Source organism: Notolepis coatsorum (assembly GCF_963971535.1).
Source record: "Notolepis coatsorum genome assembly, chromosome: 2".
Taxonomy (NCBI): Eukaryota; Metazoa; Chordata; class Actinopteri; order Aulopiformes; family Paralepididae; genus Notolepis; species Notolepis coatsorum.
In genome coordinates this window covers 201,432,779-201,457,382 of record NC_140166.1, presented here as the reverse complement: position 1 = coordinate 201,457,382, position 24,604 = coordinate 201,432,779, and the positions used below count along the sequence as shown (strand labels likewise).

Here is a 24,604-nt window from a genome sequence, read left to right as displayed (position 1 = left end):
CTAACCCGTCCGACCTCCGTGCGCACAACAACTATTTCCTATCTCTCTCTCTCTCTCTATCTCTCTCTCTCTCTCTCTCTCTCTCTCTCTCTCTCTCTCTCTCTCTCTCTCTCTCTCTCTCTCTCTCTCTCTCTCTCTCTCTCTCTCTCTCTCTCTCTCTCTCTCTTTCCCACCGCTACCCCGATATCTCTTTCTCTCTTGCTCGTCCCCAACACTTCTCAGCCCTACCTCTCTCCCTCCATCCATGTCCCTCTGTGAACCTCTCATGAAATATGAGAACATATATTTGTTTACCTCTCCTGTATGCGGTGCCCCGACTGTGTTGCCAGCGTGGGCTTTAGCACAGTTCTGCAGGGTTCTGAGTGATCGCAGACTAGAGAGGAGGGTGACGGTAGGAGTAGGTAGGAGACGGGTTCTGGACGAGGCCAGAGCGAGTGCTTCGTAATGCAGTCTCGTAAGAGGAAACGGTCTCGGTGGAGAAAACAACCCCTCGGTGTTAATTATATAATGGCTCTATAGACACCGGGTGTAACAGGTGTTTATGCAAACAGATGTTCCGTTATGTAACAGTAACACAAGAGTGCCTCTCCACTCTTTAAGTCAGCCGGCTCGTATTTCATATAGAGAGATGTCCTCTTCTCCCTGGGCTGCTAGATTATTCGTTGACATTCAGCACCCCAAGCCTATCTTTTGGATTCTCCCTCCCTTTAAGTTAAAGTTGGCCTTTGTCCTTTTTTCGGTTCGCAATTTGAGGAGCTAACGTCCTGGTATAACCTTTAGAAACTTGATTAACGAGGAGTTGAACAAGTCGGCGGAATCCCTAATCAGCTGGGACTGACGTCGTTAGAGCAGAGTAGGCTAATGGAAGCTAATATGCGGCTCATTCCTATATGTGTTTCAAATTGACCGGAAAACTACACCTGATACAGGAGCATCCTTGATGCTAGAAAGGCCATTTTTACTGTTTTTGAATTTAGATATGTAATGGCTTAAATAAAGGTTGGAACTCAGCCTTGGTAAATCCAAGGGAGAAAGCCTATGTATTAGCTAACTATCGAGAGCTGAACATGTTCTTGATGGGCAGTACTGCTCTACAAAGGTAGCAGTATAAATGCACAAGTTGTGAAACTGAGAAAAAGGACTTCAAAGTCTCCTGTCCCACCAAAGCCATTGTTGGTACGGAATTATAGTAAAATGTGCATATTATGTTATAGCCTATATACTGTCTACTAACAATAGCCTACCTTTTATTGTACAGGAGATACTGTCACCCTGATGGTAGCCTACTTTTGGTACAATAGTAGATAAAGTATTGCTGGTACTATAAATAGTATATAGTATATAATGTAATATGTATTACTGTAGTCTATAATATAATATCTTAACAGCTGTTATGAATCAGTTAATTTTAAGCACTTGATAGCAAATTTGAATGTGTTTTTCCACGGTAATCAAGTTGTGTTATACTGAATTAATTACAAAATTATACAATTCACTGGAATTTGTTTCCAGCTATTTTTTTATTACCCATTATAATATAACACAATCCTAATTTAGATTAGTTTATTCATTAAGGAAATGATATGCCACTAATATGTTAGCAATCATAATGCCTGATATGGCCATTCTAGTGTTAAACCTACAGCACCTAACTGTATTTGACCCTCCCCCCCTCAGTGTTAAAAATCTGAATAATGTTAGTGACCGTCATTCGATGGTGAAACCTCATTACAACCTAAAGGTCAACCTCTCAGATGCTTTGTAGGTCTGTAATTAATAATGGAATAAGCTATGATGAGCGTTGCATTCAGCCTAACTGAGCATAGCTCAGATCCACTCACCTCTTACCTCAACCCCCCCCCCCCCCCCCCCCCAAGAAGGCAGTCAAAAGTCAAAATCACTTGCAACATTGCCGAGAAATTACCATTGTCCCAATGACTTTAACTCCTGGCACAAAGTTGTATTTAGTTTGTAATTTCCAAGCAGATCCTCACTTTACTCTTAAGAAAGTGTGAAGCATGCATCTCTTTGCTTCTCAAGGTCCCTGCCCAAAAAGAGTAGGACCAGGAACACAGAATGTATCTTATCACAACTGTCCTGGTAAATTATTAGTGTCCGTCCCCCACCCTCCCCCCAGTCTAGTCAAGGCAAATCCAATCCAATCCAATCCAATCCAATAATCCTGTCCAGACTTTCCCATTCAAGCCCAACTAGCCTATCGTAGCCTGTGCTACTGTATCTAGGGAAGTGCTCCGTTCCGTTTCTTTCCCCTCTTGCCAATCCTTTGTCTCCTCTCCTACAAAGCTTCCTTACTCCCAAATGACCAACAGCATGACTCCTTTGTTTGTTAAGATATGAAAGAGCATCAGTCTTTCAAAGTTAGGAATGTTCTTGACAGCGTCAGAGTTCCGTAGCCATCACAGCGTATGGTTTACAGAGCAGAGGAAAATATTAGTTTTTCTTTTCAGAAGGGGATAGACCATATGCTGAAATGTATCACGATTGTGTTAGTAAAAACATTGCGATGGTTCAAAAGCCCGCCAGGGATTTGCAGGGGACATGCACTTTGAGGAGTTGTTTTCAAAGACAACATTATTATTAAATCTGCATATCAGCGACTGTAGTGCAGACAGTAAGTGTCCTCATTTTGGATCAAAGTAATGGTCCTCCTCCAGTCTCTCTGTCCCTTTGAAAGAAAGTATAATACAACTAACAGTCCCTTAACATCATGAAACAGACATAAACACCGACTGGATATAATGCGTTGTATAAATCTAATACATTTTCTCGCCTTATCTTAAGGAGACACCTGTGACAAAAGATTTAGATGGAGATTTTCAGCCTTTTTTTGTGCTTAATCTTTCAAATTCGGTGCATGTCAAGAGCTCCCCTCATTAGCAATATTATCTGCACGCTTGGGCCAGAGATGTAGCCTACATGTTTTACCTGCCGTTGAATCACCCTCTGAATTGGCTGTAGTAATTGCCTTGAGGTAGTGGCGGCGACATGGAAGCAAAGAGTTGTATTCATTAAGGCTGCACTTCCCTCTGTGTTGAAGTAATATAATAATAATAATAATAATAATAATAATAATAATAATAATAATAATAATAATAATAATAATAATAATAATAATAATAATAATAATAATAATAATAATAATAATAATAATAATAATAATACACTTTATTTGTATAGCACCGTCCATACAAGAATTGCAGCTCAAAGTGCTTCACAGCAGTACAAAAAAATTAATAAAAAAGACAGGCCAAAAATGTGCACAAAATTGGCAGCTCAAGAGCAATGCATAAAGTGCGGACATAAAATTAGGCATACAATATAATGAAAGAAATAAGTAGTGCAAATCATTTCTAAAATGAATAAAGATCCGCCATGGCTTTCGCCACAACACCATGTTGTTGAAAAGCAGAGGCATGTCGGCCTAACCGTGTTCCCCTCCCAGAGCCAGGAGCTGCCGCTTAGTGTTCTCACCCGCTGGCTCCGTCAGTTCCCACCCGGTAACACATTTGTAAGTCATTTAGGCTGCAGAATTACCCTGTGCCTGTTTACTCACACTTCCTGCAAATAGAACTATAATCAGCTGTGTGTTTTAGGGCCTCTTATATTATTGCAGTTTACATCCTTTGTTGTTTTAAACCGAACTGGAGCCGCTGGCTGAGTCCGGTCGTCTCAGCCCAGGGAATAAAGACTAGTCTAGTCGCTCCCAGAGGGCATTACATACATGCGATTCAAAGGAGCCTTAGATCCTAAGCGGCGAATTGCTTAGTAGTCGTTGTTGTTTCTCCCCCGCATGTAAAAGTGCTGCACAACCAGATTGAATCAGGACAGAACAGGAAGATTATTCATCCTTAATGATGAAGGGAACGGGGTCTCGAGGGTGAAACAGGGAAACTCCTCCGCCGCTAAGTCCTTTGAACGTGTGGTAATGTTCGGTGAGGATAGCGTGTTTAGTCTCTTTGTCTGTTTGCTGCTATTTTCATGTTACTGACTCTCTTTCCCTTCCTTTGTGCCATCTGCAGGAAACCTCCTCGCCCACCTGACTCATTCTCTTCCTCTACTGACCGGCTTCTCATCACTGATCACACTTTTTTTTTGTAATTCTCTTCTTCCTTTCCACTTCTCTACGACTAACGTGTCTAACACCATGCGTTCTCCTTTCTTCTTTTCTAGATCTCCATCTCTTTCTCTTTCTCGCTATCTCTCTCTCTATCTCTCTTCCTCTTCTTGTTGTTCTTCTTCATCTTCTTCTTCTTGTATTTTAATCTGACTGCGGCAGCTTCTGGGAACTCAACTGTTGTTAATTTGTTTACGGCTCGGCGTTTGATCTCTTAGGTAGCCCCGGCATACTCCAATGCCCCTGAGCGTGCGTGCAGCCGTGCACACTGCCACGGAGCGCCTCCATTCTTCCTTTTTTCTCTCCTCTTCATCTCCTCTGGACCATCAATAGGGGCATGCTTTTTCACCAAAACATTTCTTGTATGTGTTTTTGGTGATCATTTTGATCACATGTTCTTTTTAAATGTTTTTTTCTACAGTCTTAGCAATGTTGAATCCAATGATGCTAAATCTACTTGAGACGTAATGGTTGAATTTAAGTAATAGGCTGTTTTCATTCCATGCCTAGACAACAAGTATAGACCCCCCCCCCCCCATATCCAGCCATGTGATATCTTCTTTTTATTGAGATTATTTCCTCAGATTGATGGACCTAGCTAACAGCTCTTAACATACTATACACAGTAAAGTATGGCCTTGTTTAAAACGCTTAAGTAGCCTAGAGAAGAGAATGCTATTAATAGAGGACTGAAAAACGAAAAACAACACACATTTACACAGCAAATCAAGTAGTGTTTACAGTGTGTGTTCCAACGTTGAGCATGTTCCAACACTGAGCATGTTCCAACACTGACCACAGACCACTTAGTGTTGTTTTGCCAGTGTAAACACAAAAACACAACTCTTTCTGTTGTTTAGCTTTAGCTTGATTATCTTCACCCTTAATGGGAGGACAGGAAATACACAAGCCGTAGTCCCAAAATGTTTATTCCTTGCACATGTTTGCTTGAAATTCTCAAATTGTGAAATGTGGACAGCTTCCAGCAGTCCACTGGAAGGTGACCAGCTTTGAGAATCGTATGATTAGTTTTGATTCTGATTCTCAGGGTAACAGTTTGATAGACATTATGCTAGATTAGATTCCAGATTGCTATTCACCTTCATGTTACAAAACATGTACTGTACAGTAGATTGTGTTCTTCTGCTTGGTGTATCTTGGCAATCTGTAGGATTTAACAAGCTACTGATGTCAGTTCTAAGGTCATGTTGAAACCATTATCACAGGACAGAAAGCTGTAGAAATTGATCTTTGGAATTTGTAAATGGATTTCTAATCTTAGAAGATAATCTTGATTCTCAACGTTTCCCCCCAGCCCTATAAAACAGTCAACCCTTTTAGTCATTAGTCTAAGTGTTATATTGATCATTAACCCAAGACTAATATTGGTTTTGAGTCAAGTTGTGTTATTAATTACCATTGTCAAAGCAGGGTTTGTGTTTTCATGTTGTTTATCCTAATGACCAGTCAGCCTTCCTGGCACTCATGAATAGGGGTGGGACGATAAGCGGAAACTCACAATACAATACTGATATTTGGCCCTCGATAACGATAATGTCACAATACACAATATATGCGATAATCAATATATCTACAATACATCACGATATCTGTGTAACTGAAGAAGAAAAAAGACCCATAAAAAGGCAAAAAGCTGGAATCATGTATTTATTTACAGAATTTACATGCAAGCGTATCAGATTCTTTAAATTGCATAGTGTCTCTTTAACACACTGACCACAACTTGATTATTATTAACTATTAATTATGTCCCCAACGTAAACATATGTTACCATCTGCAATGAAAATATATATACATCATCTGTTCACCTCATTCCAGTCATTTCTATTGCAGTAAACAAATTAGATGAATTCAAATATTGATACTTGGTGTCACTATCAATATAATATATAATATATTGATGTATTGATTTCCCCCCCCCACCCCTACTCATGAAATGTGATATTTATCCTTAATCTAAGAGTCATTCTCTGGGTTGTGTGTTATTATCATTCATATTACATAAAGCAGGTCCGCTTTCTTTATGCTGTTTCATCCAGCGACCGGTTTCCCAAAAGCATGCTAAGATCATCTTCCAGTATAAACCAATGGACTAAGATATTGTTTTATGTTCAGAATTCTTTATTTACAATACAATGTCCAAAATGTTGAAATGGCTATTGACTTAAACGACCACACCAGGCTAATCTTCTTGCCAACCAACCAATTCCGTGTTCATTCAGGTGTATAAAGTGTTTCTGTAAATCTCAGCCTCCACACTGCCATTGATGGGTTGAAAATATGCTCCATGATATATTAGTCTTGTCACAATGCCACAATTTTCACTGTGATACCGATACCAGCCTAAGTATCACGATACCGGTTCTAAAACTATTTCTATCGCACACATCTATTTTAGTCTGTAATGTAGTGAAATGCTCACACTGTTTCGCAAAGTCCTGGCTTTAGGCAGAATCATGAACAGACAATGTGGAAAATGCCTTGGCGTGTGTTCAGCTGACACTGTTGACACGCACACTACGCAAGTGTGAAAGTGTGCGCTCTCTCTCTCTCTCTCTCACACACACACACACACACACACTGGTCCGGTCACGCATCCACTCAACTCATAGAAAATACAGCATCAGGCTGTTATTCTAAAAGTATCAATATTAATAAAATGGAGTATTGGACCGCCGTTTTTAACAGCTGGGTATCACAATACGTTTCTAGTATTGGTGTATCGTGCAACCCTATGATATATATATATATATATATATATAACATAAATGCAGTCCATTCCATGTAACTTGAAAGTCGCTAGGCATAGGTAATTTACCCTTGTGAAGACCACGGCACCTTTACATTCACTAAGGTTACTGTACGACTCCACTACAAGCCATTAGAATTTGCACAGTAACCGGGAGCACCTGGGGGTTAATAACAAGCGCACCCAACTGAATGCTTAACCCTCTCACTACCACTCTACATAATGGATAGCCCGTTCACTGCGACACTACAGAAGGATAACCCTTTCACTGCCACACACTACACAATGTTAACCATTTCACTACCACACTACAGACGTCTGTAGTGTGGTAGTGAAATGTTAACCTTCTGTAGTGTGGTAGGGAAAGGGTTAAGTTTGATGTGCGGCACTTCTGGTGGAGTCGAAGAGGCTTTGCTTTGGTACAGTGGCTTCCAGAAGGCTGGGTGACATTGTGCCTACGTAGCAACTCTTCAACCACTTTCAAGTGTCGTGGAGTATTTTCCACCCCTTTTCAACATCAATGGCAGTTTGAATGGCTTTTAGTATGATACCAGCTAATAGACAAACCGTATACACCTACAAACACAACATTTGTTAAAGACAGGGGAAATATCCGTTAACATCTGATTAGCACTACACTCAGTAGTACTAATTTGTATATTTTGTACCCAGTTTAATCACCATGTACATTGTATATTACTATTGCACTTTACTGTTACATTTGCACTCTGGTTGGATGCCAAACTTATTCTCGTTGTACTGTACTTGTGCTGTATGATGACGATACATTTGAATCTAATCTAATCTAATGGTGAGATGTAAATATTAGACTGGTGTTGTCATTTAATGTCCCTATTTACAGATATATTAATCATATCATAATAAATGGAAATTAACCTGTCTTTGCCTTGAAGTAGGGCTTGGTTTATGGTGGATGAGCTCATGAGAATCTAAGATCACATGCACAAAATAAAATAAAGGGTTTCCAACAAATGTATTTCACATAAATAGGAAGTCATAAGCAATAGGATCATTGGAATGGGTCACATGACACCTCACTGGACTACGAGAGGCACCGACCAAATAGACACATCTTCAAGTGTAGATAAAAAATGTGGGACAAAATCTATATAACTATTTCAACATGGATTTCTCTTTTAAAATAGAGAAAATTGACACCTACCTGTCATCTCCAAACTAAAATCAAAGCTTTTTGCTCGAAAATGTCAAAAAGTTCAACTTGATTGATGTTTTGCCACCAGTGACATTACACACAGTCGCACAGTCACAGTTGGCCGTCACAAGTGGCGACAAGACCGATCCACCATGCTGCTATAAACCAAGCTTCTGAACATTAGTCATGATCCCATTCGTCATCAATAGAGGCCTTGCATGGAATGTCTGTGTAGTTCTGTCTTCCTTCCAGGATGGGTGCCTGTCACCACCGGTGACCACTTTCAAAATAAAATGCCTAATTTCTGTGCAGTGGTATGAGTCAGAGCTATTTATTACCAGAGTTGGCACAGCAAGGTTCCAAAAGTCAGTGGCTTTATGACTCACTGTGATAAGGTGGCCACACCGTGGCATCCATATGGCCAAACTCCGGTAATAAATGGCTCCGGTTAGAGTAGGCAAAACACTGGAAAAGCATGATATTGCTATTCTACTGTGAATCATATACCAGATCCAGTAATAATACACCAGCGTATTATGCTTTTGGTATATTTCTCATAAATCAACACATAGCAACCGTTGTCTCTCACACAAAATAGTGGTTACTACGTTACACAGGCAGACATCCTGTAACCAAGAGAGCTACATAAACATTCCACGACACAGGCCTCTCTATTCAACCATCCTTGATGTCCTAACGAGGCTCCTGTTTCTGACCTAGGTGGCCTGTCTGCCGTCCCTCGCCCCTTCTCTCTCTTCTCTCTCTCTCTCTCTCTCTCTCTCTCTCTCTCTCTCTCTCTCTCTCTCTCTCTCTCTCTCTCTCTCTCTCTCTCTCTCTCTCTCTCTCTCTCTCTCTCACCGGTCTGTTTTTCCTGAATAGGTCTTCCCATATCTCTCCTCTCTCTCTCTCTCTCTCTCTCTCTCTCTCCGTCTCCGTGTCTCATGACGTGTTTCTGCATATGTAACCATAGCGATGACAGTTAATTCATTTGAACCTCTTTTTCCTCCCGGCACCCCCCTTCATTCTCTCTTCCAACGCTTAAAATAGAAGTGGAGCAAAAAGGTAAATAACTGACACGATCCAAACCCCCTAGCTCCTTGTCTTGTGGCATCTGGTTGTAAACCTTACCTATAATATACCCATGGTGGCCAACCCCCCCCCCCCCCAAAAAGAAGATAAAGAAAAACAGGAAGGCTTTATTTTCCGAAAACCTCCCTGATGTAATGCCAGTGGTGGGAGACTTTAGGAGAGCCGATGGTAGACGAGCGGCCTAAAGACACAACTGGGGGACGTATTGGCTGCGGTCTACAGGGCCTCCTTTCTAACCTCATACCCTCTGGATGCTTTTGCTACTCAGCAGAATCACATAGTGCCTGACTTTCCACTCCATAGCATGCCTTGGTAACAGTTTTTCTGGGCCCCTTTTCGCCCCAATATGTGGCTTTCTAACCCCCCGCCCAGTTATTCTGACCACTTGCTGCCCTTTATCCCTCTGTTGGTTTTTTTTATGCCTCCTATACTTAAACACTGAAAAGCTGGTTAAAGTCTTAATGGCTGTGGCTTTTCGCTAGCACTCAGTAGTGACACGCCTCTCAGGTATATGTGGCAGCAAGGTGGTGTCATTGAGAATAGTACACACACACCGCACTCACACACGCACACACACACATGCACGCACGCACGCACGCACACACACACACGCACACACACACACACACACACACACACACACACACACACACACACACACACACACACACACACACACACACACACACACACACACACACACACACACACACACACACACACACACACACACACACACACACACACACACACACACACACACACACACACACACACACACACACACACACACACACACACACACACACACACACACACACACACACACGCTTTTGCAGGCCCTGCTGACTCCTGCTCTTTTTGTAACCTCTCCCGGCTGTCGCCAAAGTGACTTTTAGTTGGCTGTTTTATTTTTTTTGCTGTTTTTTTGTTTGTTTACAGGAACAATCATTTTTGTTGTTTTGTTTCCGTTCTTCTGTTTTCTCTCATCGTTTCCTTTCTGATTCCAACAGTAAATAACGTCTGAGAGGCTCCTCTTCCTTATAGACATTATGCTTAACAACTTTTCCTGTTCCTTTTTTTCTTTCTATGCACCAAAAAAAAAACGTTAAAAAAATCCCCCTCCTGCTTGTGAACATCTACCTGTAGCTGCTAGCTCTCTCCTTATGGCCACTCTCTGAATGTGTGTTTGTCCCGATTCCTTCCTTGGACAACCCGTAAAAACTAAAATGAAGATGATAATAAGCTTATGTTTGAAACTGCTGTTTTGTTATTGCGGTGTTTGACAGGTTAGCATGTTAACTTGTGTCTGTTTCTTTTCTTACTCTACTCTTTCCCCCCCGACCACTAGTTTTTGTTTGTCCCGGGACTCTGAAAACGGTCGGAGATCCTTCCTTTCTCTTTGAAGCGGAGCAGCAAGCCGGCGCCTGGTGCCGGGACCCGCTGCAGGCCGCCGACAAGATCTACTTCATGCCCTGGACGCCGTACCGGACGGACACCCTCATCGAGTACTCCTCCCTGGACGACTTCCAGAACGCCCGGCAGACCATCACCTACAAGCTGCCGCACCGCGTGGACGGCACCGGCTTTGTGGTGTACGACGGCGCCGTGTTCTTCAACAAGGAGCGCACGCGCAACATCGTCAAGTTCGACCTGCGGACGCGCATCAAGAGCGGCGAGGCCATCATCAACAACGCCAACTACCACGACACCTCGCCCTACAAGTGGGGCGGCAAGACGGACATCGACCTGGCGGTGGACGAGAACGGCCTGTGGGTGATCTACGCCACGGAGCAGAACAACGGCATGATGGTCGTCAGCCAGCTGAACCCGTACACGCTGCGCTTCGAGGCCACGTGGGAGACGGCGTACGACAAGCGCTCGGCCTCCAACGCCTTCATGGTGTGCGGCGTGCTCTACGTGGTGCGCTCCACCTACGAGGACAACGAGAGCGAGGTCAGCAAGAGCCTGGTGGACTACATGTACAACACTAAGCAGAGCCGCGGGGAGTTCACGGACATCCACTTCCCCAACCAGTACCAGTACATCGCGGCTGTGGATTACAATCCGCGCGACAACCAGCTCTATGTGTGGAATAATTTTTACATCCTGAGGTACAACCTGGAGTTCGGGCCGCCAGATCCCGCTCACGGTAAGAAGCCGATCCCCCCTGACCCACCCCCGCCCCCCCGCCACCCACACGCGCTTCCTCACAGCACTCATGATACTAGCTAAAAGGCCTCCTTCTTGAAAAATCTCAACATGGTGATTTTAGTCGCTGTTAAGTGCATGTATTTGGTATTCCTTTTGGTATTCCCACACCCGGCTCTCAACTGTCACAGCTGGCTGACTTTTAATTTAGAATCGAATACATGCCCGGTGCGTTACAGAAGCTTCCGCGGTAGCGAGGGGGGGGAGACGTCTCGCGGTGAAGTGTGCGGAGCTCAGCAGTAAACAACATCTCAGGAAGCCAGTTACCATATCATAAGGGATCAGTATCTCTGGGATTTGGGGGTGGGGGTGGGGGGGGTGTCCCCCAGGACCCCAGCAATAGGGCCCCCGGGAGTCCTGCTAGCATAATAGAGAGAGAGAGAGAGAGAGAGAGAGAGAGAGAGAGAGAGGAGAGAGAGAGAGAGAGAGAGAGAGAGAGAGAGAGCCTCACCATTGGAGCCATACCTGCCCAGACAGGTACTGCAAAGGCTGGCCTCGGGGCAAGGATAGATCACCCCCCCCCCCCCCCCCCCCCCCCCCCCCCCCCCAGTGGGTACTGAACGTCCAAATCCCCCATCGGCCGTTAAATAAACATTTCACCCTCGCCGAGGGTGTTGTGAGTGTGTGAGAGAGAGAGAGAGAGAGAGAGAGAGAGGAGTCCAGGAGGCTGGCACAAAAAAGACCATAGGGATCAACCATCCAAGAGGCCGAGCGTGTTTTTAATTTAGCTGTCAAGAGGCGAGGCCCCCCCACTTTTCCCCCTGCGTGATATTCTTTACGTTGAGAATATAATAACTGTAATTATTATCCTAATCCTCCTCCTCAACCCCCGACTCCCTAAGTCCACGTTAATGCCCCTGGCGGCGCGATGAGCCACGCGGGGTCAAGCAACTTTTCCCTGCGGATTATCCCAAGGCTCGATTTTTTATTAGCGTTATTTGCTCGTCTGCGTTGAATTGAATTGGGTTCAGTCAGTGGAACCGGTGAGTCTCTGCAGTGACACACAGACAAGCTTTTAACTTAACAAAAGGAGGAACTTCCCCCGGAAAGCAGAACCACCTCGTCGTGGGTTTAGTATGCATGAGGCGAGGCAGGTACAATCAGAGAGGAGCAGGACGGAGAAATTCACACTTCTTTTCCCCCTCCTCTCCTCGACCAACTTGTGTGAATTCTCTCCAAGGTAATATGGGATTTCGATTAAATATTTGCCACCTATACAAGTGAAAGGGCCGTTGCCGAGGAAATCTGGCGATGGCATTTTTTTTCTCCCTACCTCCCATTCTCATTTGGCAAATGATATCATTATCTGATACTCAAACCTCAAAGAGGTGATAATTAGACAGAATAAAGCACAGTGGAACACATTCACACGGTTCTACCCACGGCTGCTCGCCGCTGTGAGAGTGACGGTGACACCAAAGTGACACCAGGCTTTTCGTAAAAGTCCAGCAATGCCCGCCGGTTACCCTCCGACTGGTGTAAATTCCTGGAATAGGCTGCATGGTAGGCAGGCGGGCTGGCTGGCGAGCGTGGGGGGGGGTGGCGGTGAAGCCAGCAAGCAAGCAGCACACTCAATTGATTTATTCAGTTGTTGAATGCACATTGATTGCCTGTCGAGAAATTAAAGGCTTTAAAAGGCTACTCCCTGGAATAAGACTTGGTTCCAGTTAGTTGCGTCGTGTGTCTGTGAGACATGCAGCTCCTTGCCTCTCTAGACATCTGTCATTAACACTGTTTAGAAAGACAATGGCGGATTCCAGTGAAGGAAGTATTACAGCTCTCTCTCTCTGTTTTGACAAATGAGACATGGACCTGCCCCCCCCCCCCCCCCCCATCCCCCGTTACTGATGAATGTGTGTAGAGTCTCAGTCGATGAGTGCAGAGGGAGAATGGTCAAGAATGATTATCAGAATGTCAATAAACTTGTCTTCCCACACGGCTGATGTTGACACATAAATGATGACATAAATGTTTTGTTTTTTTTGCCAACTGTCACTGGATACCTTTGTGTGTGTGTGTGTGTGTGTGTGTGTGTGTGTGTGTGTGTGTGTGTGTGTGTGTGTGTGTGTGTGTGTGTGTGTGTGTGTGTGTGTGTGTGTGTGTGTGTGTGTGTAGGTGTGTGTGTGTGTGTGTGTGTGTGTGTGTGTGTGTGTGTGTGTGTGTGTGTGTGTGTGTGTGTGTGTGTGTGTGTGTGTGTGTGTGTGTGTGTGTGTGTGTGTGTGTGTGTGTGTGTGTGTGTGTGTGTGTGTGTGTGTGTGTGTGCTGTGTGTTAGAGATGCATCAATACCACTTTTTCACTGCAGATACTGCAGATAGAGTACTTAACTTTCAGTACCGGCCTTGGATCGAGTATTGATCATTCAATTTACTAGTGAACAGTATATAGACCATTCGTTTTACGGCATATAAATACAAGAATCACGTCACTTTTCTTTGATTTCTGACATATTACACTTTGTTCTTGGTATCGGGTAAATCGCTGATACCCTGTTTTGGCCTAGTATCAGACCGATATCCGATACCAGTATCGGTATTTCAAACCTTTATCTAAACTCGAAAGGCAAATGAGGTTTCCCTCATTTACGTTCAGAGTAAAGAAATAAAAAAGGCATATAAAATCACACAGCATATACAATCATTAGACAAGTAAGGATAACAAATCAATTAAAACATGTACAACCTTGATCATGGTTTTAAACTCTGCAACAGAGGGGAGAATCTCAAGCTTTAAGGACTGTTGGAGTTCATTCCATGAGCTAGAGGGGCATCATAGCAAAATGCAGATTTACCCTGTTCTGAGCAAACTCTGGGACCTTAGTTGCAGAATTCCATTCCAATAGTGATGTAGTATAAGGAGGTAGCTTGCCAATAATTGTATTGGTGCATCTATTGTTTGTGTGTGTGGAGTGCAGAATTGAAGTATATATGTTGCAATCACTGCTTTGCGCACATTGCATGCAAGCAGTATGTTAAAAGAACACGCCAACTTTTTGGGAAATTAGCTTATTTGCAATCTACCCTGGAGTTAGACAAGCAGATGCATACCCTTTTCTACAGTGTGTGCATTAGGCTTAGGGAACAGCCGCACTGTTAGCCTAGCTTAGCGTCATTCACTGGAAGTAGGTGTGCCAGTGTAGCCTAGTTCCCAACAGTCACGAAATACACTCCAAATACAACTCCAAAACGTCCCTGTAAACATGTTGTGACCTGTGTATTTACCACACAAAAAAATAAATATAATTAGACATTTTCGAATAACAGTGCGGCTGTTCCCTAAGCCTAATGCATGCACAGAGAAGAAAAGGGTATGTATCTGCTTGTCTAACTCCAGGGTAGATGGCAAATAAGCAAATTTCCCCAAAAGTTGGCGTGTTCCTTTAATGCTCGGTTTAGTTGGTTGACCCGCAGCAATACACAAGCATGCCGTCCTACACTGCGATCACACGCACAAGACAGCGCACAGAGCCGTTTCCCTTCGCCAGGCTCCGTCACAGCGAACGGCCACGGCATCAAAGTGATGCAGGGTCACCGTGCGCCGAGCGCGCTGTCGGGTTCTTGTCAAGTCCAATAATGTCCCCCGTGTTCCCAGGGACGAGATCAAGCTCCTGTAGGATTGCAGGGTGGGGATGGGACGGCGTCCAACACACGGCCCCGCTGAGAGTAGAACTTTAAATGGGTCAGTTAAGACCTTCTCTTGGCACGGCCAATAAGGCTGTCTCCCCCCCCCCCCCCCCCACTCACACAGAAAAAGGCTATAATCCACTCCACTGCTCATGGCTCCGTGCCTGTTTTTTTTCTCTCCCCCAAATCCTTTTCCCTTGCACATAGGAGCTCGTAAAAAGACATATTCCTCTGTCGTGTAAGTGAGATGATTAAATTGATTTACTAAACGAGATGTTCCCCCTGAAAACCTCATTATGCACCAATTTGTATCGGCCGTTCATCCATGCCGAGTCTCCCAACCTCTTGAGTAAGTGCATTTAAAGGAGACGTGTTTATTTGTTCTTCTTTTTTTTAATCCTCTTTTTCTCCGCCTGATTTTAAAATGTTTTCTCCCCATCCCAATTTAGTCGTTATGCCAATTCCCCCCCTCCCCTACCTGGTCGTTGTGTGCATGTTCCCCCTACTGGTCGGTACAAGGGAACCCTGAAGTCCACCACATGCTTCCTCCGACACATGTGGAGACAGCCAGTGGCTCTTTTTTCACCTGGCAGCGAGGACTCTCATTGGTGAAGCGTAATGCGTGGGAGGTCACACTGCCTTCACCATTTCCTGCCTTTCGCTGAGCAGGTGCCCAGACCTGACCTGTTTGATTGATTGATTGAAAACTTTATTAACAGATTGCAGAATGGGTACAATACAGTACAGCTCAATACACACAATTGGGGAATGCAGACCAGAGAAAGACGTTCGTCTTGTTTACAACAGGGTCCCCCATTTTCAATTCATCAGGACATATATGACATTTATGACATACCAGATTTGCAAATACAGTACTGTTTGTGATACAAAAAGAGTCAAGAAAAGGGAGTATATACATTTGACGTATGGAGGAGGTTGGGTGGGGTTGTGTGTAGGGGTGGGACGATACATCGATCCAGATCGATACATCGATGTAATTATCAACGATCGAATCGGATCGATGCGATGTAATAAGATCGATTCATATCGATACTCTTATTTTGAAAATCCTGTGGCGAGTCTCATAACTGATTGTGTTAAATGGGCATATGATATCATCTCATATCGATCCCAGGCACCTGAATCTAATCGTATCGTATTGTATCGTGAGAGACTTTGTGATATCGGCAAATATCGTATCGTTGTCCAAAGAATCGATATCGTATCGTATCATGATGAAACTGGTGATTCCCACCCCTAGTTGTGTGGGGGGGGTTGGGTACATTGGGATATTGATAATCATACTGGGTAATTTACATTGGGGGGGGTTGGGGGGAACACTGTACAAACAAGCAAAACTGTACATTGGGGGGGGTACGCTGTACAAACAAGCAAATATTGACAAAACCATACTAGGTAATTTACTGTACATTGGAGGGGGTTGGGTTAGGACATTTACAGGGGCCAGTTTCGAATTGCAGTCTCCCGTAGGTGTCCCTTGAGAGTGGTTTTGAAAGTGGGTAGTGATTCACATTCCTTTACAGCTTTGGGTAGTAGGGGTGGGAATCACCAGTTTCATCACGATACGATACGATATCGATTCTTTGGACAACGATACGATATTTTCCGATATCACAAAGTCTGCCACGATACGATACGATTCGATTCGATTCAGGTGCCTGCGATCGATATGAGACGATATTATATGCCCATTTAACACAATCAGTAACATTTAAATCAACAAAAAAAAAGGGAATGGAAATATCATTTGACATTAAAATTTTTGATCTCTTCCAGACATTTAAATGAAAAACAATCTATTGTTTTTAATACAAATAGACCTCCTGTTCACTGTTTTTGGTTAGTTTTTCTTTTTTTTTTCCTATATTAATATCCTATCACAGCACTGTATTTTGAATGGAAAAGGCATATTGGGAGTCAGAAGGTGCAGTACCGGCCAGATCCTGTTAGTGGGGCTATCTCCTTCCCAGTCCCTAGTGGACCTCTGCTGCTCTCTCTATCAGCTTAGCTTAGTTAGCTCAAGCTAACGCAACGTTAATTTCGGTATTTAACGCGACGTGGGCATAAACTATAAGGAATGGCGAGGATGGAAAGCATGTTAGATGCATTTGACCCCTTATGGGGAAAAAAACAACAGGCACTTATTTCGGGCAAAATAGGCGGACTCTGAAGCAATGCAGTCTAACGTCTACACACGGAGCTGCGCTGAGCTACTGTTGTTGTTGCAGCCAGCCGGGCGGATATGCTCACGAGGGGATTTTCAAAATAAGAGTATCGCAATATGAATCGATCTTTTTACGTTGCATCGATCCTATTTGATAATTGATAATAGATCGATATATCGATCTGGATCGATGTATCGTCCCACCCCTATTGGGTAGGGCGTTCCACATTGATGTGGCATAATTCGTGTTTAGTCCCTTGTTTGAGCCGAATCTGGGTTTAACATGATTTGTGGAGCTCCCTCTGGTGTTGTGATCGTGGTATTCACTGACCTTTGGGAAGTATTTTGACATGTACATGGGTACCTTGGTCGTGTAGTGTATCTTGTAGACCAGGCCCATTGCAAGTTGCTGTACTCTGTCGTCTACTCTAAGCCATCCTAGGTTGTCAAAGTAGGCAGGGGTGAGGTGGGTTCTAGGAGTAAGGTCAAGCAGTAGTCTGACCAGTTTGTTTTGAGATGTTTGTAATTTTGTTTTTAGCGCCTTTGAGGTGCTTTGGTACCATGAGGTGCAAGCATAGTCGTAGTACCCTTGAATGAGTGCTCCTGCCAGAGTCTTCAGGGTATTCTTGTTTACCAGAGAGGAGATCCGGTACAAGAATCGAGTTCGTTGGTTGACTTTTTTTATTACATTGGATGCCATTTTGTCACAGGAGAGATTAGCCTCTAGGATGGAACCCAGGTAGGTAATTTCATCTTTCCTTGTGACAATATTGTCACCCACTGTAACTGAGAAGCCGTCGGTCTTGCTGAGTTTATTATTTGAACCGAAGAGAATGGACTCTGTTTTGCCCATGTGTAATGATAGTTTGTTATGTAGGCGTCGCTCTCCACAACGTCAGATTACCACCCATGACTTCCCTCCCCCTAACTCAGCCAAACAAGTTAGTATGACGATCGGCCCAAGCCGCAGGGCAATGCTGACTCCGGGAGTCGAGACCGCAGCCTCTTGCATTGGTGATGAGCGCAATCTCCGCTACGCCATCCGACCGCTGTTTAATTGTTCTTCTTCTGAGAAAACACACAAACAGGTTTCATCCGCCGCCTGGATAGGACACAGGTGAGTTAGGAAAAACTACTCGGAAAAGCTTGGAACTTTTTATCTATCCCCCGTCGTGGGGAATCGCTCCCATAATAAAAAAGGCATAGTTTTCTATGCCAATACATTTGCATATAATTCTGATGTGCCGTGCCGCAACCCTCAAATTAAACATGTTGCGAGCGGAGACTCGTAGAATAGGAGAGAATGACCCAATTTCTTTGACATTATAAGGTGTGCCGTGCTGACGCGGCCTGCCCAATTAGCTGCCAAGGTGCTGCATGTGGTCAAAGGAATGCAGCTCTGTATCCGTGCTGCGGGGAGTGTGTGTACATGCTCTCTTAGGGAGAGCCCTAAGAGCCATAAGAGCCCTAAGATAGAGCCCTAAGAGAGCCCTAAGAGAGATTCCTAAGAGAGCCATAATAGAACCCTGAGAGAGACCTAATAGAGCCCTAAGAGAGAGCAATACGATAGCCCTAAGACAGCCATAAGAGATCCCTGAGAGAGACTTAATAGAGCCCTAAGAGAGAGCCATAAGTGAGCCCTAAAAGAGCCCTAAGAGAGCCATATGAGAGCCCTAAGAGAGAGTCACAAGAGAGCCATATGAGAGCCCTAAGAGAGCCCTAAGAGAGCCATAATAGAGCCATAAGAGAGAGCCCTAATAGAGCCCTAAGAGAGCCATAAGAGAACCCTAAGAGAGAGCCCCAAGAGAGCCCTAACAAAACCATAAGTGAGCCCTAAAAGAGCCCTAAGAGAGCCATATGAGAGCCCTAAGAGAGCCCCAAGAGAGAGTCATAATAGAGCCATATGAGAGCCCTAAGAGAGCCCCAAGAGAGAGTCATAATAGAGCCATATGAGAGCCCTAAGAGAGCCCCAAGAGAGAGTCATAAGAGAGCCATATGAGAGCCCTAAGAGAGCTCTAAGAGAGAGTCATAAGAGAGCCATAAGAGAGCCCTAAGAGAGCAATATTCTACACATTTCTACACAAACCATTGCAGAGCTTGAGACACATTAACAGCCCCAGCCCTAAGAGAGCCATAGGAGAGCCCCAAGATAGCCCTAAGAGAGCCATAACAGAGCCCTGAGAGAGACCTAATAGAGCCCTAAGAGAGCCATAAGAGAGCCATAATAATGATCATAATTCTACACAACCCCTCGCCGTGCTTAAAGCAGCTACTAGGAATTCTTTCATTTTGTTTTTACTTTGACTGCCCTCTGGACAACAGCGGTAGTGAAGACTGCATTTCCCATGAGCACCCTTTGCCTCACGTTGTAAAGAACCTGATCTGTGTGTGCATTTGTTTTGGAAGCGAGTGAATTAAAGATACAACTTATTTTGAACACTGTTTCTATTTTTAATCACAGCTGTTTGCAGATTGTGTAGCGATGAGGTAATGTATCTATCTATGTCTATACAACATGTCTATATCGTATCCATACAACGGTGAAACGTGTACCATTAAAGTAAATGTTGTTTTTAGTACCGTTCATACACCTAGGTTACATGTTCCCGAATTTACCCAAGGGGATCAATAAAGGAATATCTTATTGTATCTTATCTTATATTATGTACTACAAGTAACGTTAATAGTCAGTAATAGTCATTTTGTTTTGAGAAAGCTAAGGTTATCAACATTCCCTAGTAATGTTATGTCCTCATAACCATTGTAATCATTACAATCAGTGGTGCAGTCGTAATATGGGAACTGCCCAAACGCCACGTGCACGCGCGCTCCCGCGCACGCACATACATGTTCCCTCTGTTGCGCACAGAACACATGATTATTATGCATATGAAATGTTTTAAATGTAATTGTAGTTACAATTTCTTTAATTGAATTAACTTAAACTAGAAAAGTAAATACAAACTAAATTAACAATGTAACTTAGAGTTAGTTTACAGAAGGACAGTTTTCTTCAGAGACTGAAGCACAACTTAATGTCTCATCCTTCCAGTCGGGACCACAGATCAAGCAACCCCCCACCAATTGGTACAGGGCTTGTATTTTGGTTTGGCTCTTCTCGTTGTTATGCTATCGGTATCCTATTATTATGCAAAGTCTAGGTGATAAGTGCCGGCCGGGTACGTGCCGCACGGCGCGACGAGTCCAATGACAATTTGGAACGCACTTCTGCCTCAGTGATCTACTACAACGGCGTGTAACCGCGTGTGTGCACGACTGCATCGCTGATTACAATAATGTCCACCATGATGTATTACATACCTGTCAGAATCGGTTTTTAATCCTCAACTCCAGTAACTCTCTTCATCTGCTGAATGACCAGCCAAGGTCTATTCGGTTGGTTGTTGTCGCCCGTGTTCCATCACTGTCCCTTTTAGCTTGTCTACGTTCCTCTGTCAATCATTTTCTTTTTCTCTTTGGTGATCCTGCCCCATGCAGTATCAGCCATAACAATAAAATATGATGAAAAATAAAACATTCTACATTAGATTAAAGAAAAATACACACATGTAATGGAGGTCCGTGAGTATATCCACAGTCACGGTAAAACAAGTGTGTTGAGAAGTGACTCTGGCAGTAAGCGGGCTGCGAGTTAAACTCACTTCCCCATAACAGGGTTAATAGACGCATAGGTACGGTACCCAGAAGTGAATTCACCTCTTAGTGCAGCGGTCTATGTCATCGCCCGCGGAGCGGGAGACCCGGGTTCGACTGCCTCGGGGCATCAGCATTTAATACACAACGCAGAGGAGTCCGATACGATCTGTCACACACATACACGCACACGCCCAGAGACAGAGTAACTAACGTTAGCCATTAACTAACGTTTACCCGATGTAAACAAGACGGAAGTCTTTTTCTGGTCTGTATCCTCTTAGCAGTTGTTTGTATTGAGCCGTACTGTATTGTATTGTACCCATTCTGCAATCTGTTAATAAAGTTTTCAATCAATCACTCAAAGCCGCTAACCGTGGAAACGCTCACAGCAAAGTGACTCCACGACACCAGTTCCATTAGTGGGGAAGGGAGGGTATATTGACGAGGCTTGACAACAGAGGTTCAAAGATAACTTCACATTTATTGGCTGTTCGTTTATATATTACTTCATGCATCAGGCTTCTCGAGTAGGGTCCAGCTGCAGACCCGGAGACGATGGGCTGTGTTACTTAAGCATTACATCACACGCAGGAGTGGTTTGTGACCAATAAACCATGCCTAGGGGTGGTTGTTAGGCCCGAGGCGCAGCCGAGGGTCGTTAGACCCCCCTAGGCATGGTTTATTGGTCACAAATCACGACTGCACGTGGTGTAAAGCTTTTATACAACTGCCAGATTCATCCAACCTTATTTCTATACAATAAACACACATTAATCGAAGATTTATTGAAAAAACCATCCGCCAGAAAAAGTAGTTCCCACAACTCCATGTGGAAGCAGCTTGAAGTGCATCCAACCAAACTAACACATCCAACTGTGTATTATTGGAATGATTGAGAGAAGTTGCCTCATGTGGAAGCAGCTTGAAGTGCATCCAACCAACTAACACATCCAACTGTGTATTATTGGAATGATTGATTGAAAATGTATTAAAACGTTTTCTTTGCCCTATAGGAAAAAAACGTTTTCTTCGCCCTATTTTTTTATTTATTTCTTTTAGCCTAAACTTAACCAGTTGGAAACCAGGGGTACAGTAATAAAATTAGCAATCAACCAATCAATCAATTCAATAGACCATGCTCACTTAAAACAGCGCTGCTTCTCTCTCAGTCTGACTCCCCCGCTGTTGCAGACAGGAGTGTGTGTGTGTGTGTGTGCGTGTGTGTGTGTGTGTGTGTGTGTGTGTGTGTGTGTGTGTGTGTCACAGTGTGTGTGTGCGTGTGTGTGTGTATGTGTGTGTGTGTGTGTGTGTGTGTGTATGTGTGTGTTTGTGGGTACGCCAGCGTCGGACAGTGTGAGAGAGAACGCTGCAGTCGGAAAGTAGGAAGGAAGAAATTTAAATCAATCAATTAATCTATCAATCAATCCGCGATTTTTCTTTTGTTCTAGATTGAGTCAAGACCCATCAATTACATCATCCAACATTGTTTAAAATACTAACACATTCCCCTTGACAGAATCGCTTCATATTTAGTCGTTATGGTGCTTTCAACATAACCATTTGTTGTTCGCGATCCTGTTTTCTCCCGGAGTGAGCCGGGGAGGGTTATGTGATTTGGTTGTGGGCGGGTCCTGAGCCCAGGACCGTGGATTGTTGTCAATAAAGACGTGTGAATGGCCAATCAGAATCGAGAAATTTGCATGCCGTTGTATAATGTTGACTATTTACTTCCTTGTGTGACGTCACTTCAAATAAGGCTACCAAGACGCTCAAAAAGCAAAAGAGAGTTGAGTCGAGTAGGTAGTGGTACCATGCAGTGGGAAAGCGGCATAAGAGAATACTTCATAATGTCTCATGCAATTAAAAAGTAAATAATAAGTGGTGGGACTTGATTAAAAATGGTAATCGAATTAATTCGAGACTTTATAGTTAATTAATCGGAATTAATCACATTTTTATCGCATATCAATGTTTGATGCGAAAAGCTAATTTTTCAATTCAAATGAATTTTGGTATATGAGTGAATCAATGAATATACATTATACATACGTTTAACCAGCAAAATCCTGTATTAGCTGTCAGACCAACAGATCAATGCAATTGTTAACAAACAATTTTAGGAATAATATATATATAGCGCAAAGGACCTTTTGTAAACTCAAGCACTTTCGAGGTAAAAGTAGTTAATTAATAGAAATTAATGCGTTAAAGTCCCAGCCCTAAAATATATATATATATATATATTTAGTACACATGATTTATTTATTTTAAATAACACAGTGACACTTTTCCTTTTTGATAAGAAATCCAGCCATATTCCTTTCATTGTATTTCAAATACTGCACTTTTATTTCAAGTGGAAAACGAATCTTAAGAACTTAAGTCAGTTCTCCATTAAGAACTGACAATCAGGGAATTTAAACATGGTTGACATTGTTTTTTTTGTGTTTATTTTAAAGAAAGGAAAGTCTAGTGCTGGTTGAGCATATGCATACTTTATGTTGATGGCCTTTGTCTATAATGTGGCCACAAAAAATAGAAGGGTTTAATTATTTCGTTTGTTTGCACTAAGTTAATACTTTGACAAATGTAGCCTATATTTTTCAGTCAGTTCGGTCTTTGTATGCCAAACATTATTTAAGGCAAACCGCTGTAAACCTTTTTTTTACCAAATAAATGAGAAGCCTGTTTAAATCAGCAATGCCTCCCCTCTTGCTGTACCGAAATATCTCCTAGCACTAACCGGTCACTGTCAAAATGATGTGCCTGATGTCAAACTGCCTAATTCTTTCAGTTTTTGCATGACTACAGTACGTCCTTGAGAATAACTGAAAAGTAGGATTATTTTTTGTCTATATATCTTATGCTGATGTATGGTATTTTTTAAATAAAAAACAACATATACCGAACCGAATACTGTGGCCCCAAAACCGTGATACGAACTGAACCGTGGATTTTGTGAACCGTTCCACCCCTAGTAGATATAGTAAAGGACTATGTGCAGGTAAGTACAGACAGGTGAGGATAGGTATATATGCAGTGAGAATACATAACATATATGGTATACAGCATTATTGAACATGCTATCATACAGATAAGGGTTACGTGCAGATATACATTCAGAATCACTGTATAGAAACAGCTAATATTCTCGCTGATGGTCTCGTTTGCTCATGTAGGTCGTATATAGGGGCATCGGTATTAAATTGAGACTGTTACATAATCAGTTATAAACTCTCAATAGCTGCTTTAATATGATCTTTCTTTCTGCATTGTTAGCATATAGATCAGCTCAGCAGTAGCCTAATGTGGAGGTGCATACCTGCAATTAGAGAGAGCAAGAGAGAGAGCGAGAGAGAGAGAGAGAGAGAGAGAGAGAGAGAGAGAGAGAGAGAGAGAGAGAGAGAGAGAGAGACAGAGAGAGAGAGAGATTTGATTGTTTTGTTTTGTTTGGCTTTGGCAATGTAAACGTATGTTTCCCATGTCAATAAAGCCCATTTGAATTGAATTGAATTGAGAGAGAGAGATAGAGAGAGAGAAATAGAGCGAGAGAGAGAAAGAGAGAGGGACAGTGAGAGAGAGAGACTGGGAGAGTGCATATATACAATTATGAGATACAGAAAAAGAAAGAAGGGGGAAGAGAGAGAGAGAGAGAGAGAGAGAGAGAGGCCCATCAGTGGTTCTAGAGCGAGGTATCATGAAGGAGTGAGTATGTGTTAAAGACAGCCAATCCCCCGCGCCCCCCCCCCCCGCCCCAATAC

At 43.2% G+C, this 24,604-nt stretch overlaps 1 protein-coding gene across 1 annotated transcript in view; it reads left to right on the top strand.

Annotated features, from left to right (window-relative positions):
• The window catches only part of LOC311223697 (adhesion G protein-coupled receptor L2-like), a gene marked incomplete at its 3' end in the record, with an annotated part of 165,386 nt that overhangs the window by 96,370 nt on the left and 44,412 nt on the right, over window positions 1-24,604 (top strand). The window contains exon 5 of the mRNA XM_084308469.1: window positions 10,521-11,321. Coding sequence (XP_084164595.1) covers window positions 10,521-11,321 — 801 coding nt within the window. The remainder of the gene's footprint in view (window positions 1-10,520; window positions 11,322-24,604) is intronic.